Source organism: Cheilinus undulatus, linkage group 12, assembly GCF_018320785.1.
Source record: "Cheilinus undulatus linkage group 12, ASM1832078v1, whole genome shotgun sequence".
NCBI lineage: Eukaryota > Metazoa > Chordata > Actinopteri > Labriformes > Labridae > Cheilinus > Cheilinus undulatus.
The window spans coordinates 40,587,905-40,607,874 of record NC_054876.1 but is presented as its reverse complement, the minus strand read 5'-3'; the positions used below and the strand labels follow the sequence as shown (position 1 = coordinate 40,607,874).

Below are 19,970 nucleotides of genomic sequence, written 5' to 3'. Positions count from 1 at the left end.
TTGAAATTAGAAGTGGTCAGGTGCAAAGCTGGCATGCTACTGTCTTGAGGACACAGAAAACCGCTGTCCTTTAAACCACCAAGCCTGGTCTATACAAGGGCTGAATGATTAACTGAATTTTTATCACCATTGTGATTTGAAAATACACAATTGACTCACCCCAAATGCTAGGTCTTATAAGCATTAGCCATGCATTCAGTCAGCATGCATCATTTGACCAATCAGATGGAGCCCTGAACGCACTAGCCAATCAGACAAAGCTCCAGCTGGCAAACATATTCCCCCGAGTACCTGGGTGAATTTTGATATTATGTTTATATGCACAGTGAAGTCCAGCCACTTCTATCACTTAATTAAAACTGGAAGCCCACAACACAAGCGCAGAGGCAGAAATGATTTATTGATGGAAGTATGAAGAGACCTTAGCTAGCATGATGGATGAGACAGGACAGACGAATGAGGAAACATTGAATATAAAGACTGTGTGGTTAAAAGGAAAAGCTCTCAACTATTTAGGATTATTTTGTATTCAGTAGAGAGGATGCCCTACTAACAGACAGGCCTATACCGTATCAGTGCTAAGCATGGCTACTACTATTCAAACCAAAACAAAAGCATCTAATTAGATGCAGCAAGTCAATAGGTTTACCATTATTACAACAAATGTCACCATTATTCTTTATTTAACTGAAGACATGATGCCTGAAAAAACAGGGATCAAGGATGGTCAGTCTGATTTTGCACGTGAGGTGGTTTGGTTTTTATTTCTTATTTAAAGCTCTTTTGATATGCCTGTGTGCTTATTAACTTACAGTATTGTGGGGGGAGAGGGGTTTACACTGCTTTTTGTGCGGGGGGGGAGAAATATAGCCTATTAGGTCTACATTAAAAAAAAAGCAAGATTTTAAGAGTCATAATCATTGAAAGATTTTGGTCCCTAATTTACAAGAATAAGAGTCTGAAATTCTGAGATTAATGTCCCAAATTTACATGATTGAAGTGATTAATTAATAAAGTTTTAGTTTTAATTGATGGTTAGAAGTGTTATTTTGAAGTGTGGTAGCCTATATTAGACCTACATAGGCAGTCTGTCGGTTTGGTCATAGGCTTTTTTTTCTTTCAAAATAGGTAAATGCCTCATATAATCTGCACACATTTATTTAGAAAAATAAACAGTGGGCATTCAGGGGACAAAAACAGTTTTATGAAAGGAATTTGTACATTTCCCATGAAAATTGTTGCCTGCTTTAGATGGGTTTTGAGCTATAAAATTACAACTTTAATCCTGTAAATTCATGACTTCATGACTTGTTAAATGACGGCTTTTATCTCATAAAATTATGATTTAACCCCTGGCACCGGTTCTGCTTGGTTTGTGGAGTTCTGTTTGTTTGTTTTTATTTCATTCATGTTACTCCTCAGTAGCTTTCATGCTTTCTGCCACTCATTGGATGTTTCCACTGTGGTTTCTGCCCACCATGACAGTGCATCCATACCCTCTGTTGTTTCATCTTTCTAACTTTTCTATTTTCCTATTATTCTATTCCTTAATTTTATAGATCAAATACAGGAGATTATACCAACTCTTACTGCTTTATAAGTGAGCTCTATTATTCCTAACTTACTGCCGGACTTTTGCACATCAGAATTTTCTCTCTGTCTCTCAGCATCTCTACCTTCTTTTGGATAAAACTGCCCTTTGTGTATTTCTCCTTCTTACTTACTTACTTACTGGCTTCATGGCCATGGTTTCATGCTTACTTCTTACTTGCTTATTTGCCCTTTCCTTTCTCTCTTCTCTTTTCTCGTTTCCTCTTTTTGGGTCTTCTGCCTTCCTCCCATCCGGCGGCCAACAGATCTACAACAAGAACATGATTGTGGACACTTTCCTGGGTCAGGTGATCTTGTTCAGCGACCCCAACGAGCGGCAGGAGCAGCACACGCTCCACCTCCGCGACAAGGGCAGCCGCCAGGACAACGACCTCCCGGGCACGCTCACTGTGCGCCTCATCACCTCCACCACACTCACCAACATCTGATCCCATCCTTTAATTAGCAGTAGAAACTCGAAGTGGCACTCCATCGTGCCCACTGTTTATTCATCGTTTTTACTCCAACCATTGCAGAAGCTGTTTAATTTCTGCTACCTGCACTTTTTTATTCCTTTTTTGCTTCAGTGTTAAAATGTATGCTTTTCAAAGGCCTATACCTTTACTTCTGAACAGAAGGTGTTCATAGACATTTGTTGGAGGTTTTTATTTAACTTTTTTAACATGCCAAAATTATCCATTACTCAGTGTTTGCATCTAAAATTTATTGATTCAAAAAGTTTTCCCCAGCATCCCCATCAAGCCGAAGTACAATTAATACTTTTTAGGAAAAAAGGCTAATATTAGCCTGACATTTTATGAAATCAGTACATTTGTCTGTCTCTAATCTACAAAGTTTTATTATGCTTAATATTGTGTTCAAATACTCAACCTCTCATATACTCATACATGCACATACAGTGCGTATGCAGACATTTCTGCACTCTCCATGCATGTGCCAATGTTTCCAAGGGCTATGCATTGCCTTAAGGTTGAGTCTGTCTCTCCACCTTGAGGAGTCAAAGGGGGTTGTGTTAAATACTCTTTCTATTCTCCATCAGCTGTCCTCAGTCTTAGTACAGCATCCATTTGTGTCCCTAAAACCATTACATCCTGCTTTTTGTCATAGTTTCTGAGTATATTGACATCATGTGTACTCTTTTATATTCGTGGCTTCTAGTCCCACCCTGTCCGCTCACCTAGACCCCTCAAGTCCTCACCAGTTTGCCGGTGCTTTGGAGAGCATGCAGCACTGTCTGTCACTTTTTACTGTGGACTTTACAAAAACGATAGCCAACAGCAGCTATTCTCTCCCTCTTCTGAGAGCTTTTCTGTGTTGTTCTGTGAGTGTGTTCATGTGTGAAATCTTGCCTCCCGTCTTCCATCACTAGAACCATTTCAGACTCCCAGAGACGCTTTCTGCCGGTTGCTATGGACGATCTAAAAAACTGCATGGCTTAAATAAACTGAACTCTGCCTGTGCTGCACATCTCTCCGGTCGTAGCTTAGCAGCCGGTGCTTTTGATAGAGCTCCTTATCCCCTCCTCCTAACATGTGTGTACACCTTCCCAGTCTAGCGGAGTGCAAAGATTCACCCTGACATAATCAAGTGCTTTATGGGACCAAAGATGAGCCAGACCCTCCGCTCTCTTAGTCCCTTTTGGACCGCTCCGGCCTGGTCTGGCCTGGCCTGGCCTGGCTACAAACCACCACCCCCTGTGCCACATCATCTCTTAACGGCAACACCACTGCCTGACGCTTCCTCTGACTTGAGTCTGTTGGCCCAGGCCGAAGACTCATGCCACGTGACCAGAGACAGCAGCTGTGCTTCTGCTGTTGGCACAGAACAGGCGTGAGTGTATGTGTGTCTGTCAGACTGTGAGAGTGTGTTTGAGTGAGTGTGTACTGCTAGATCCAGCCTTGCTCTAAATGGGAGTATCTGGGAGTGCTTGGGGCGAATGTATATCTGTTAATTTAGCTGTACCTGGAAGAAAACAATCTCTGTGGAAAGGTGTGAACTGAGGGGAAACAGCCCTTTAGGGGAACATCACACCTTGCACTTTATTTAATTCTGAAGGGGGAAAAGACCCTTAACAAAGAAAGAGAGAGAGGAGGGCGAGCAGAGGAGACATCCTGCCAAACAACCTGTGCCATCGCCTTGGTCCTGGCTTTGCCTCCGCGGCAGGAAAACTACAACGGGACATTTAATGAACTGTCAAGTGATTTTAGAAGGATTACAGATGGCTTTTGCATATTGAACCAACACTGGTACAATTCAGTCTATCTCTGATGAACTGTTGCATTTCTTGTGTAGATCATGTTGCATCCAATTTGACCTTTTGGCACAGAGGCTTTTTGTGAAAGAAGTCTAAAAAGAAAATCACAACATGTTTGTTTTTCAAAAGTGCAATATCATTGCAAAGACTTTTCATTCAAAGTTTTTTGACTTTTGGTATGTCATAGTCTTTTTTTCTCCTCCCTGTGTTTCATATAAAGAATTTAAAATGTAAGTTATGATCATTTTTAAGACATTTCCTTTGAATGTAAGACAGTTAGTGGACTAATTTCAGTCAGAGTTGGTTTTCCTGATTTTCAGCGCCTTTTTCCATTACTTGAACTGTCACACATGGCATTTAATTGATCATTAATTGATCATTTAATTGATCACACACCTTTGTGTACAGCATCTTTATAAATGTGTCTTGCATGAGTTACTTTCCGATATGTTCATGGCCTTGTATTGTACTGTTCAATTGTTACTATATATATTTATTCTTTCTATCTGAAAAGTCTTGGAAATGCTAGTATTGAGCAGTCAGCATGTCTACACTAATGCACCACACGTCAGTCTGATCATATCAACAGGTTTGAAACAGTTACGTCTTGTTATACAGTGATGCATTCTTAATGCCTCTAGCAGCGGTGAACATTAGCAGCAATTGTTGACTACTTTTTAGGTGCTATTTATCTTCTCTGTGCTCTTTTGTGTTGTTTTCAGTCTGATAGAGGGACAGGAAATGAACATTAGGACACAAGGACAAAACTGATAAAGGTCAATGTTAGAAACTGTGATGCCAAGCAAAATTACTTTAGCCATTTGCCATGAATGCATGTGCCTGGATAAGTGCTGTTTTATCAGAGCAAAGGCAGGAAAGGGAAGAAGCCCTGCTCTCCCCTTCACGTAGTACTGCTCAAGTGTCCTTGTGCAAGGCGCTTAACTCCAAACTGCTCCAGTGGAGCCAGGCTGTTGTTCACAGCAGCTTCCTGGTGTGACTCTAATCTCCACTGCCCAGGTCAATAATATGAACTGTTTCAAACTAGCTTGACTGAGGGTGGAATGAAGGGTAAATGTGAGAGATTATTGGTGCCAAAGGAGTAGGTTGTCACTGTTGCTGAAATTAAAAGTACACAGACCAGGGTGTGAAAAGCCTCAGTTTGCCCCTCTAATGTTTAACTGTGACATTGCAGAGCCAAGAATCCAGTTTTTACAAAAACTGATGGCCTGCTGGTTTCACAAATTTTATTTTTGTTCTAAAAAGTCCTTCAGAATCCTCAAAGTCTCTTCTATCCATCAATATTAAACAATATTTGCTCTTGAAATGATACTCATTCAAAAATTCATTGTGAAATACTTGAAAATGAATTTTCCTTAACAAATGGGCTCTTTTTTCATAGCCTTATTCCTCAATTGAGACTGCATCATAATCCAAAGAAAGAGAGTTACCTGAAATAACACATGGCTCGTCTAAATGAGTTCATACTTTATTATACTTAGCAATACTTTTACTACAGCTTGTGTGTAGATTAATATTTCTCTTCTTGAGTTGTGAACTCATTCTTTATTTGCTTTAAAATCTTCAGGGGATACATCATTTTCAGATTCCAGTCAAGAATTGAAGGCTGCGTTTGAGTGCCCATAATGCCAGAAAAAGTTTTAGTATGTCTTAATTGAGAACAGTTCGAAATGCAGTTTTTCCAAAAACATACTACACTCTGTTGGATTTTACAGTATGCAAACCAGCCCACTGTTTAGCTAGTCCAACGTAAAACCCTTTGTGGAACAGAAGGCCTGTCACATTAACAGTAATCATAATAATAAATATTTATAAAGCACTTTTCAAAACTGACATTACAAAGTTCTATACAGAACATGAAACTTGCACAACAGATCAGATAAAAATCAGTCAATCCCGTGGACCAGTTTTGTTTATGCACCAGCTTGGTGAGCTAAGATATAAAAGTAAGTTAAAGCAGATACTTGAAAGATGCATTGTGGTCAACCCCTACATAAAGTCAGGAAAAACCATCAAGTAAAGATATGTTTTTAAAAGGAACCCTCTAAATCAGACAAGTTCATCTTGTTGGATAGATATTTGTATTTCTAATATGTATGTTGAACTAAAAAACTCACCACTAGATATCCTCGATTTAGAGTAAATTTGAGCTCATGAACTCACCAGGAGGCTGCCATGTTTTGGTCCGTGCTGGTAGTGTGACGTCAGAGTGCTGCAGCGCTCCTCACCGTTGCTATGCAGTTACCATTTTTCAGACGGTTTTGCTGCTTGCAGCTGTTGCTGTCATAACAGCTTTCATACCAGGCACGAGTTTGCTGCATGTTGGTTTTGTCTCCCTGCTGTCAAAGCTCTGTCATTCCTAAGTTCATTCCTAAGTTTTACCTCAGTAAACCTCCCTACACATGACTGGATTCAGTATATAGTGGATGCGTGCCGGGAGCTTTTCAAAATAAAAGCATTTTGTACATATGAAGAAAGTTTCTCCAAAGAAATGCTAAAGTGGGCTTTTAATTTGAAAAGCGCAAACCAAAAGTGTTTTTGTATGTTTATCTTTACCTTAAACGTGTGGAAACAGAAAGCTTCATAAAGAGTAGAAGTATGGGGAACAGCTTTATTAAGCAAACGCATTTTAGCTAGTGGCCTTCATCTGGGTCATCAAGAAATGGATTTCAAACATATTCTACCGATGTGGACATAAATATTTGCTAAAACAAGGTAAATAGGGCTCTGTATTTATCATTTTCTTGTTTAGTTTGACCGATAACTGCTCGTGGTGCAGAGCAAGAAAAGAGACCTCAGATTTTAAAATTCTCCGTGCGTGAGATGTGCTGCGTTTCTGAGATGCAGCCCTAACACTGACTGCCAGTCTGAAACAGATTTACTGCATAGCAACACCGAGGAGCGCTGCAGAACTTTGACGTCACACTACCAGTGTGGACCAAAACATGGCAGCCTCCAGATGAGTTTATAAACTCAGCTTACTCAAAATGCAGCTGTGTAGTGAGTTTTTTAGTTCCATATACATATGAGAGATACAAATAGCTATAAAAGATGAACTTGTCTGATCATGCAGGGTTCCTTTTAAAATTGACTTAAAGTAAAGCACAGCTATGAAAATAATACCAGAGAATAGTGTGGTTTTTAAATGGATGTTTTAGTGAACAGTTAATTTAAAGTTACTTTTGTTTTAAAGTAACAACAATAGAGCTGTCTGACCCCAGACCTAATGTGCAGCTCTAACAAATCGTCAGAGCTTTGCATCTCATAGGTAACTACTTTGTGCCACAGTAATGGCAATAAAATCTGATATAAAAGATGCACTTGTCAACCTTTATTTTACTAAAAAAGTCGTCCGTAACCCAGTGTTGGTTTTGTTGACTAAAACTATGATTAAAAATGTAGGTTGATTACTCTTTTCTAAGAGGAGGACAAAACTAAGATGAGCAAAAAAATAGATCTTTGGTGATAAAAACCCCTGACAAAAAGAAAATGTATTTTTTGTCACAGAGACTTAAACTAGACTTAAATGTTGGTGCTGGACTGTTGGAAATAAAAAGAAAAACAAACAAAAAATGTTTTTTTCCACTATGCATTTAAGGTATGACTGTATTTTCATCAGTTTTTAAAAAATTGATATATGTGTAAAATGTAATGTATAATATGAGTTTTTTACATTAGGTTTTTTTTATTATCTGGCTGATTCAATTATTACAAAGAAAATAAATGCTCCAACTAAAAATAAAGACTAAAAAGTAAAGACTTTTTATTGAGTAAAACTGGACTAAATGTTTTTTGAGTTTTTGTTGACTGAACTATGAAGGTTAAAAAAGACTAAATTGGGGGAACAGCAACATGGTTAAGTTAAAGACTAAGACCAAATTTTTTAAAGGCTGCCAAGATTAACTGCTGTAACCTATATCCAGTGTGACCAGTATAGTAGTGCAGCCGTCATCATCACACATTATACTGGCCAGGGTTTTGTAACTTTTTACTATCTATTTTCCTCATTATGTCACAATCCTGCAATCCTCAATTTAAGACATAAGCAACCAGAGAAGGTGGGCAGAGCAACTTGCAGGAGCTCTCTGTCAACTTCACAACTGTCTCTGTAGGCAGAGGACATAACTGCTGCATAAGTGTCACAGAAAAACAGTAGCAGGAAACAGACTGCAGCTTATAAACTGATGCAACATATGATGCAGATTATTAGCTGTATCATAACCATACATGTGCTGTATTTAAAGTGAATACATTGGAGAGCAACTGCAGCATGTGTGAGTTAATAAGAATGATTAGAACGAGGTATGAACAGATTGTCGTAAATGGGGTTTAAATGTTTTACTTGGCAGCATGGTTTGAAGAGTCTTGGATGATTCTGCTTTGTTGAACAATATTTTTCTTTATTTTCCAAGTAGCATATGCAAAGCACTGCAATTTGAACATCATGCAAATACATTAGAGGCCTAAGCTCAGGCAAAGGGACAAAGACATACAAAAGAAACTAGCAGACGAACATTTCAACCCTAATATGTCTCACTCAAAATTACACAAAATGGCCTAAGGCTAATGACTGCTGCATGGTACATTCATAAATGCCAATTCAAACTTGACGTTTCAGTCAGAATTGAAAGTGTTTTAGTGCCACCTTAATAGCTGTGCCAACTTTATTAATGACTGAAACAGTTTTTTTAATTTCAGTCTGTAAGAAGCCTTATAGTCTATCTTTTGGTGGTTTGGTTGAAAGTTATTTCTATGATGAAGAATTTATCATTACACATATATCAAGAAAGAGCACATAGTTGATAAACCTCCAATATAAATCAAGCACTGATTGTTGGAAAGTGTTACATCCCAGCTAATGTATACACATAGGCTAGTTAAAGTCGCATGAGCTTCACCAGTGTCTGTTAAAGTTTTTATGACATGAACTGCAGCTGTACTTAGCCAGCAGAAGCTCAAGAGCTTGATATCTACATTTTAAGTGAGCACAATGTCCATTATATCATGACATATTTTCAGCATCACAAATTCCTGTACTTATTTCAGTATCTGGACTAAGTTCTTCTTCAGGATGTGTTCATAAATACACTGACACTGCGTTAGTCTGCAGCATCACAAGAAGTCATAGGATGTTTGAACAACCGACTGATGTTTGCTGGATAGATAAGATTTTGTACATTGTTTTTGAAAATTAAATTTATTAATGACAGCATTACAGAATTACAGTATTAAACAGGATAGAAGGCTTTAGTTTTTCTGTGCCTAAATTCATTTTATCAGTGCTAACAACCAGGCAGGGAAATGCTATTAGTTTTGGTCCTGTCATCAATTCAGAACTAAAATGTTTACATTTATTTCATTTGAATGGTGGTGTATTAGAACCACTTGAAAGAAAATTATTCATTTTTTATTATAAATCTGTAATATTTTGAGAAAAAGGACATTTTCTCATCCTTAGAGACATGGATTTTGATATTATACTAAACAAGACAGACAAAATCACTTTGTCCACAGCAGTTTTTTTTGTTTGTTTGTTTTTTTTTTCATCTAAAAACTCCCAGTTAAAGCCAGTGTCTTTCCAAAGTCTGGACGCTTGTAATAAGGTGATGATTCTGAGCTTAAATCACAAGTAATTCCTCATTTCACAGTCTATGTAATTAAACTAATTGAATGAGCACAACTGAAGGCATGATACAAGGAAAACCGTTTTATTTGGTATTATTTTCTTCCACAAAATAGCTTATCTTTTTTACTTCATAATCTCAAAAGTTCAAAGTTTTTGGTTTTCAGAAATTTCCAACTTTTAAAACTGCATTCTCATTAATGTACTACTTTTATTCCCAAAAATGTCAGGTTACATTTCTCTAAAATTTAGTGCTTTATAGTTTTAGTTACTTGTGAATTTATGACATAATCCCAAAAGTTTTAATTTATTCCAAAAAAATTAACAGAACCTTTTCATTCCTTCTATTTTCTACAGTGCCCCTAATATGCAATCATACAGTGGATATCATAAATGGGCCATAATTTTCAGATATCCAAAGTGTCACTGATTTATTAAAATTTGAAGATTTCACTTAAAATTAATCACATCTGGCCTTGATGGAATGTAATTTCCATTATTTTCATTGGGGCCTTGTTGTTATTTGGAACGTACTCCAGAAGGTAGCTTTAGAGCACATAAATGCTGTTTGCTAGCCTGCATTAAATAACAAAAAAAGAGGAAAGATGCTGACTAAACAAACTAATTTAACATATTTTAACTTTTGAAACAATCTATATTATTTCAAATTGTTTAGTATTGTTGGTTTTGTTGAGTAAAATAGAATAATTATAAGGTTAATATTAGCGGGTTTCCAAAGCGACATCTGTTAGTATGTAAAGGCAGTTTCCATTATGTCTAACAAACAAGACATTAACCTGTAGTTCATATTAATGTGCAGATAAGATTAACGTTTTTGGACATGGATCTGTCTTAATCACACAGATCATTTCATCTATTTTTTGCCCCACAATTTATTTTGTTGTCATCACTTTTCTGTGAAATGTGCATGTTTTAAAGGCAAAAGCAGGTGAATGAGGCTTTGTGTTTATTTGCATATGAAGCAAGAAAGTGAGGTATTCTTTGAACTTTATTCGAGAAATGGCAGTGACTTTTGGGCAATAGCTGCTTAAAATAATCCTAGTAGATATCGTGGTTAAAGTGACAAAGAGTGAATAAGTGTTTATGAATGTACTATGTTTGTATTTGCCAATGTGAGCACTCATTTAGTCATCAGAGACCTTATATCTACAGTTTTAGTATCAACAATCCAGCCACGAGCATTTTTTTCTTTTGTTGTATTTGTTTGGATGCGGCACAGAAATATAACCTCTAACACTTAACCTGACAGCTTGATAAATGGCAGTATTTAGGCTTCAGAGTCACTTACAGCCCAGCAGTAAAAGTGAGAGTAAGGAGCCAAAATAACAGTGTCAAGCTCGATATGAAATTTTATGAAGCTCAAAGTTTCACTCACATGCCAGAGCAGTGCCAAATCTCACAGAGTCTATAGATTCTATTGAGAAAGATGATTTTAAGGTGATGAAGACATTGTGAAAATGTTTGCTCTGTTATTGTTGGACAAATGTAAGACAGACGAATATTTATTTTGAGTTTGTATTTTTTAATCATTTTTATTACTTTCTTTTTTTGTTGTTGTTCTTCCACTTTTTTGTCCTGTCATTGGTATGGTTACCTGTAATCGTTGCACATTGTGATTCTTTGCCAAAAGTGTTAAGGCTTTCACTGTTACCTCCACTCACAAACACTCAGACAAAGATTAATACATACAAACACTCCAGCTACTAGACTGACCAGGCTTGGTTGGAGTGAACGGATCTTGTCAGTTTGTGTGTTTTTAAATTTTTTTTTTTTTTTTTTTTTTTTTTTATAGACAGTTGCTGTTGAGCTTATCGGTTTCCTGTACATATTTCCCGCACGGCCATGCCAAAGCAGGTTTTCAGAACATGAAACCATTCAAATGAAGCTGAGCTGCTTGAAAAGGTGGTGACTTTTGTACGAATCCAAAAATGCCAGTGCATGTAGCAAAACCGCTTCAGATCTGCTCGCACCATTACAGAATCACAGAATATATATTTTTGTTTCTAAGTGTCGTAAAACATTATCCACTGTTGCTACTTTGATAAACATACTGTGTGAACTAGAAGGCTTATGTTGCACAATTGCATGCATTATAAAAGTTTTGTAATATTTGTACTCAGTAACCTGCAGTATACAGTATGTATATAAAAGTAGCAGCAACTTGACCTATCAGTTATTATTATTATGGGATTCATGTAATGATAGAGTATATTTTAGAGGGTGATGTTCTTGCTTACTTTCTTGAGTGATCAGCTGGAATATTTGCAGGAATCAAGTGAATTATTTCCCAAATTATCAACAAATCAAAGTAAACAGGGTAATGTGATCTGCCTTATTCTATAGAGAGATGGGGGACAACCTGGAGAAGTTTGCTGTAATAGTTAGTTAGCGAGTTTAAGCTTGGGAAAAACGTCCCACCCAGCTGAAACAGCAGGCAAGACAAGACAAGCCACTCAAGGGGAAAACAAGAGAGTTAGATGAAAGAAGAGATCAATAACCAGAGCTGGTCACTGAAAAGAGAGGCCAAAGATTAAACCTTAAACTATATGTTTTAATATGCAAACTGGAACAAACCAGCCCCTTCTTGGTCCAATAAGTTTCGGTCAGCAGTTCTGTTGTATCTGCTTGTCTGGAATTGTTTTGAACTTTAAAGCATAGCTTGGCAACACTTTGAGGATTTTTATCATTGGCCAGTTCAGATTAGCCTCAAATTTCTCATTGTATCACAAGCTGTGGGAGAATCAAAACAAGTTGAACTCCTTAACAAAGCCGCTTACTATGTTGAGTTATCAGAAGCCACTTCTTCGGGCTGTCCTCCCATCTGTGGATAATGTCAGACAAAGGAATGATCTTTTTTTTTTTTTTTTTTTTTTTTTTTTTTTTTCAATTAGGCACATACTTAATTTCCTTGTAAATCTCTATGAAAAAGAGGAATACACCAAAAAGTTACCCTGGGATTAAATTAAATCAAAATATTTCAGATTTGGGCACCTGAGTAGTGAATTTTTTGTAATTAAACAGCTTTTCCCCAATTTTTGCTTCTACACAGAACAATGACATGATCGCAGTTGAGGTTTGCTTGCCTGCCGATTTTAAAGCCTCATCCACATATAGATACCGCTGCATGTGTCTAAAAGCAGCTCAACAAAGACTGCACAAGGTATTCTGTTTATCTCAATGAAAGCATTTTGTAGACTGTATTGGATCTGGCTCCATCGTACCAGATCACCAGAAACCTTCTGCATTCTTGTCATTGATATTTTTATCTGAGATTGAGTCTTGTCCACTCAAGGAATGAGCTTGTGATTCTTCTTGTATTTTTCTGCTGATGTTTATTAACTGGAGACTGGAATACCTACTGCATGGTGACACTTCTAGAAGATGCTACGGTCTTTATAACAAGTATCTTTTATCAGTATTTTATAACCTTGTTAATTTTATATATCCACTCTACCTTGCGTTCCAAACCAGTATGTTTACTGATAGCTAGGTTTCAGAGAGCTGTGCTGTATGTTCTGTACCGTGTGCTTGTCTGTGTGTTCCTTTCAGCGTGAGCTTTCCTTTTCTTTTTCAATGCGTGTTCGTTGGATTTGGTTCTCGGTTACACTGTGGTTATTTTATAGCTACAATCTGAAATTATTATTTTTTCTTTTGTATTTAATGTCAACTTGTGGCATGACTTTGAAATAAAACAGTAAAACCTTTTCTGGCTGTGTTGTGCTTTTATTTTACTTCAACCAGAACATCTGCTGAGCTACCTCATATGCAATTCATGAATTTTAAGCATCATCCACATACACATGAACTAGCACACATTTAGACAAACTTAAAAGCTTCTACATAAAGGTTCCATCTCATTTGGAATTCATTTGTGTTACCCATATTTTTTTTTGAGAAGGAAAGAAACAGGTCTGTCAGATACTAAAGTGTTAAAATTGCGTTTAATGGCATGCTTGAGCTTTTTTATTTTGATTTCAAAACATACATTTCCAAATTCATGTACTAATAATGTACTCCTAACTAATAATAACATTCTAGCAGGTGTTTGTTCGGAATTCAAATAAACGCAAAGAGACACATTCAGTGATCTTGACTTTTTTGATTCATAATTACTCAAATTATTGTTGCAATGATACACCAGCTTGGTCAGACTTTTTTAAGAGTGTACAAATTTTGCCACCAGGGGGCTCCAAATCAAAACACTGGTGACCCAAAGGAGGGGCAGTGGGGCAGCTGTGCTCCCTTTCCCCTAGTGTTTGAGAAAGAGCAGTCAAAGTCCCATTTTTAAGTACCAGCTGTTAAAGCTGTAGTAGTTCACAGGGGTCATGGTTTTGGGGATAAGGGAAGTCGATGTAAACAAATTTACTGACGTATCTGAAGGGAAGCATGACGGTGCTGCATGACAGCAGCGATAAAAATACAAGGGGATTTTTTATTTCTAAATTACAAACAAAAATACAATGTGAATGTGAATCAAGTTTTGCAGTTGACATATGCATACTGTTAAGTGGAGTTTTTGAAGAGACACTACCAGAGTGTTCTTTTTTTTTGCTTTTTTTATGTTTAATAATTTGCAGCAAGCTGTCCATGATCAATAAAGGATTGATCAATCTCCCCTGGCCCTCCCATTACACATCAAGGTTGAGTCCGTCACCTGTGTATATCTGCTGCTGATCAGACGGGAAAGAAGAGGAAATGAGAGATGAGTGCTGTTATACCCTACCTGTTAATGTATGAGTCTTCTAGACAATAATACACGTGAATCTTGACTGTCTCTAAAAATCGCCATAAATCCATGAACATGTGAAACTATACTTCAGAAGTAGATTTAACAACAAAGAGATTCTTTCAGACACTTCAGAAGTGGATTTAACAACAAAGAGATTCTTTCTCTTTTAGCTCATAAACACAGTGCCAAAGATTGTGCCTAAGAAAGTTCTGACTTTATTCTCAAAATTTCAACTTTAATCTTGAAACTGTATTTTAACCTTATTCTCTAAATTTTGACTTTATTCTCATCATTTCTACTTAGATTGCGAAGTGCCCAGCATTATTTTTTCCTTTGCCTCTGGCCCTAATCGTCTTTCATACTTGATGGTGTTCTTGATGGTGAAATGAAGCTCTTAATAGAACACTATGCACTTAGCTGGAGTCTTCTCTGCTATTGTGCCCAGTGGTAGGATAAGTTTCCAAAGAAATTCGGCTTGCACTGTTCTTCCACTTCTTAGGCCCAGTTCTTTGGGAAAAACCCAGCTCTTGTTTTTTCGGTGTTATACATTTTAAGGGCAAAAGTATTTGGTTAGGATTAGGCAGATATATATTTGGCCAAAAATTGACTTGGACAATTATGCTATGAGACTAACGATATTGAGTTTGTCCCTTTTTTGCTGCCATAACAACTTCACACTCGCCCATTCATTCTGTAGAGCATTTATGAGGCACTGATGTTGGATGAGAAGGCCTGGCTCACAATCTCTGTTCCAGGTCACCCCAAAGGTGCTTGATGGGGTTGAGGTCAAAGCTCTGTGCAGGCCAGTCAAGTTCCTCCACACCAAATTCATCAAACCATGTCTTTACAGTTCTTGCTTTGTGCATTGAGGCACAGTCATGTTGGAGTAGAAAAGGGCCTTCTCCAAACTGGTGCCACAAAGTCGGAAGCATAGCATTGTCCGAAAAAAAGTTAGTCTCTTATTTTTAGTGTGTAACTTGTAACGACTTACTTATTTCTAGATTTAAAAATCTAATTCAAGACATCTTATTAAGTCAAATTATCTTGCTGCATGGACAGATAATTTCACTAGTTTTGAGTACCTTTCTTCTCATATTTAGTGTTTTTATCTTATATTAAGACCACCTTCTTTTGCAGTGTAGCACTGCATGGCAACACCTGTTTTTAACTGGACTTGAAGCACTGTGAAACTTCGTGATGTTGTTTCCCCATCTAGATCTTTGCTTGTGTTGTACTTACTCTCAGATGTTTGTCCCTTTAGACAAAAGCAAGATTTTCATCAGCTCTAAGCTGTAAACATCAAGATTCAAATAAAGAAGGCTTAAAATATTTGTCTTCATGTGTAATAAAATTTAAACATATGAAAGTTTTGCTTTTTGAACTAAAGGAAAAAGGAGTTTTACGTGATAGTCAAAATTATTGAGATGCATCTGTATGCAGTAAATTACTCAATCGTAATAATAATCAGATGAACAGTTGTTGATCAAAAGAAAGAAATGCAGTCCAATGTGCCCCTGAAAACCCCTTTTTCTGTTGTTTACAGGTGTTTAAAGCTATATTTGATGCTATTAGAGTGTTTTTTGCAGATATGACAGAGCCTGACAAGATGCCCAAGATAGTGGTTTTTGTTGATGGGTCCTTTGAAATTCCTGAGCACAAAACAACAACCAGGAAAATCATGACCCGGGTCACCTCCCTCTCCACCGCCCAGCTGGGCTCTTTATGTGCCACCAACAGGCTCCACCTCCAGCTAATCAGGATCAGCAGCCATGAATGAGACACAGCAAGAGAGTCTGGAAAGCCTGGTTGTTGAATGACCCAGACATCAAACTGTAAAAAGGCCAAAAAAAAAACACTGGATGATCCACTGGAGGCTGTGACCACAAGGAACAAGAACAGGTGAAGACTTCAAGGAAAATTAAACTAAAGTAGGAGAATGACAGACCAAGACCAGATCCAGGAGAACTAAAGCAAATTCCAGTGTGTTCCCCAGTCTTGTACTATCTTCATCACCCATCCACTCAACTCTGGACCTCCTCACACCTCTAAGGACGACACAGGAGAGAAACCAGTCGGAGAACAAAACATTTTTAGAGGTGAGTGGGGCAGGTGGACACGGCTCGAGGCTGCAGGCTTAGGCTGCAGCCAGGCCACAGTGCTGCTGCTCTGCTGTAGCTTTAGGCCAAAGCCTCTTACTGCTCCTCGTCCTGTGCCAGCACTTCAAGGAGCCATTATGTACCCTTCAAGTAAATACAGCAGGCCAATGTGTGTTTGTTTGCTGCATAAAGTCTGAATAGTTCCTCTACTTCCAATTTAGATCCCGTTAAAATATTTTATCTTCAGAAACAATCAGCAGCTTTACGTCTCTGAAGCAGTTAGAAAAGGCAAATGGAGACGAATGAGAGAAACATACATGTCAAAATAAAATATGTTGAAAACAGCAAAAATACACATAGATCATCATATGTAGGACAGTATAAAGGTGGGAATCAGCAGGGCAAGAAGGCAGTAAATAATGTTGTAAATACATTTTTAAATGGTCATAGGTATACTAAGGTAAAAAGAAAAAAAAATAAATTCAGTTAATAAATAAGAAATGTTGGTGGGGGGGTTTGTTTGTTTTTTGTTGTTTTTTTTTTTTTTGTTTTTTTTTGCATTTGAGAACTTGACAGTATTTAAACTTTTTTCTTAAAAGTAAATACCAAAGTGGGAAAAAAGAAGGGTTTTAAGTTTACAAAAATGATAACAAATAACAGCAAAACTTAACATGTAGGAGCCAAAACTAGTTAAACTTTAGACTTACATGAAACGGGAAATATGATGGGGAAAATACCATCATAACTTTACAAAGGCACAGGTTAAATCCTTAAATTCCTTGCTTAAAATTCAAAATCTTAATCTGAAACAAGTTAAACTTTTGACATCTATAAAAGGTTGAAACTCAGTGACAAAATCAAAACTTCCTATTTACGTGTGATCTTTAAATGCCTTGTTGAAAGTCCAGTTAGGAACGTTATTTCATTAAAAGAAGTTCACCAACTATTTACATTTAACAAGCTGAAACTACATGAACTTTTTGCCTTCAAATCGGGAAATATAGTGTAAAAATACCCATTTAAAAATTCTATAGCCAAAGTTCAAATCCTCCTCCCCAAGTTTAAGGTCTAAACATTATTGCTTTTATTTTACAATAAAACAGAACCAAAGGAAAAAAAAAACACCTGAAAATATTACAATTTAAGAAGCCAATCTAGTGTAACATTTAAAATACAGAAAATGTAGAAATAAAGTGGAAAAAATATCATTGTAACTTCTTAAAGGCACAGGGTAAATCCTTAAAGGTACAGTGTGTAACATTTAGCCTAACAGCATTTTGTGGAACAAACTTAATCATAACATTTATAAATAGGCCTATATAAATTAGTGTTTAATCACCTGATTACATCAAAGTTTTAATTTTTAAATCAACTCAGAATAAACCTTTTATTTATACTCAGGGAGGTTCCCCTCCATGAACTCCACTATCTTGGATTTTTGCATCCTATATGTTTCTACCACACCATTGAAGGGACCAAATAACAGATTTGCATTTTTAGAATACCACAGGTTGCCAGTCTTATCACCAGTGAAGTGAGCATTGCAATCTAGAATATGTATAGATGTTGCTGATATTCCCAATTTTACACACTACGCCTTAAAATGCCATATTAAAAGCCCAAAACTAGAAAGGGGTGGCAAGAATCATTTTACAAGAAATGAGGACAACATGAACTGTAATTCCTAACATTTGAAACTAATTAGGCATAAAATTTGAAAAATTTGTAAAAACAAGCTATCAAGACTTCCTGTAGATGGATGTGAAATCTTTGAATGAAACCTAGAGTATGCATCAAAAGAAATGAGGAGAACACAAGGCAATTCTTTACATTTGACTAGCTGAAGCTATCTGTGGTCGAGGTAAAACGTGACAATTTAGTAAGAAGATGGCTTTCATAACGTTCAGTAGAATGATGAGAAACCTGAATATGCCTTGTTTAAAGGCTAAAACCTAAGGGTATTTAGTTTAAATCAATTTTACATTTGACAGGCTGACATTCATTCTACTTCTGACTTTATAATATCTGAACATTTGCAGAATAAAAAGCATCCAAACTTACTGTAAAAGTGAAATCTTGAAATGCATTTTAAAGCCCAAAACATAATAATTATAATTATAACTTTATTTTAATAGCACTTTTCAAAATAGAGTTATAAAGTGCTTTACAGCATATAAATAGTCACACAATAAGGCTAAAATTCTGTAAAGAAAAATTCAGACATAAAATAACATCTTTACTTTTGAGAAGTTGAAAGTAGCGTATCTTTGGTGTCTTTAAAATTTAATGGAAACATACCCAAGAACTCTTCTAATAGCTAAAGGGGGAATCTTTAAATGTGTTTCTTTTAATTTAATTACCTAAAAGTTTTCATTTTAAGTAAATCATTACAATAAAACCCAACAAATCGTCACACTTTAGAAGCTGAAACCCTTATTTTGGTTACATGTATAATCTTCATATGCCTTTCTTAAAGTCCATTATTCAAAGGTATTCCGTTAGATGAATAAGGGCAAAGAAAGCCAACATTTTTTATGTTTAAGGTGCTGAAACAGCTTAAACTTTGCTTAAAAACATCACTGAAACACTCCAGATTTGAAAAATTGAACATTTCACAACTCAGTGATCAATTGCAAGCTTTTGCAGAATTTTCCAAACTATATGTATTATCAAAAGATGCAATTATAAAGCTTGAAGGTCAAACTTTGTATTTTCCATCCAGAACCTTTGTAGCTAAATCAGTGTTTATATCGGTATTTCTTCCACAGATCTTTTTTCTTTTACTTGTTCTCTCTGTTTTCTACACAGTGATACATAAAGTCTGTTAATATTATATTTCACAGATTAAGTGAGCAGGGGTTCCTACCAGGCACTTTTTTATATATAAACTTTGAATGCTGTTTTTTTACTTTAAGAACCCTGTTTATAATCAGAATACAAGTCTTGGGGTGCACCTGTAGGTGTAGATAACTGACATGAGAATAAACAAACAGGATGAGACATAATGTGTACTTACATGTCTTTGAGGTTTAACATAAGCCATGCTAACCATATAATGAAGCTTGCATTGTGACACACTTTCTAGCTCTGCTTGGGCCTCACTGCTGCGACAACTGAGCTCAGAAAAATGTGAGTTAGCTTTAAAACAAAGCTGTGGTTCAGTGCAACAACCTCTGTCCTCAAGAGCTGTTGTGTTTTAATCACTTATAATTCTACTTCATTCTGACCAATTACAAATACTATTTTAAAGGAAAATATTTTGCACAATCGGTCCAACCCTGTTCACCTACTACGAGCCTGATGCAAGCCAATTTATGACTGGTAGTCTTCTAACATCGAAACCCACATAAGGTTAAATAAAGGATTCAATAATTAGTTGGGGAGACTGATACTACTCTCATGTTTTATTCGTTTGATGAATTTACATGCAGGGAATGATAACTTTACTAATGCAGATGCTAAAACACAGCTCTCCTATGGCCCCATTAAACCAGATGTTTTTTTATTTCAGCATCTCGTACTGATAGATTGTGAGGGTGCCAGGGGAGCTCTTCCGTCAGTTTACAGTCTTTATGCTAAGCCACTTTTATATTTAGAAACCTACACTCACTGATCACT

The 19,970-nt window shown here is 36.6% G+C and overlaps 1 protein-coding gene across 1 annotated transcript in view; it reads left to right on the top strand.

The window, feature by feature from the left end:
- Nucleotides 1-2,039, top strand: part of capn5b (calpain 5b) — a 50,043-nt gene extending 48,004 nt beyond the window's left edge. Inside the window, exon 13 of the mRNA XM_041801843.1 lies at nucleotides 1,857-2,039. Coding sequence (XP_041657777.1) covers nucleotides 1,857-2,039 — 183 coding nt within the window. The remainder of the gene's footprint in view (nucleotides 1-1,856) is intronic.
- Nucleotides 2,040-19,970: the final 17,931 nt, after the last annotated feature.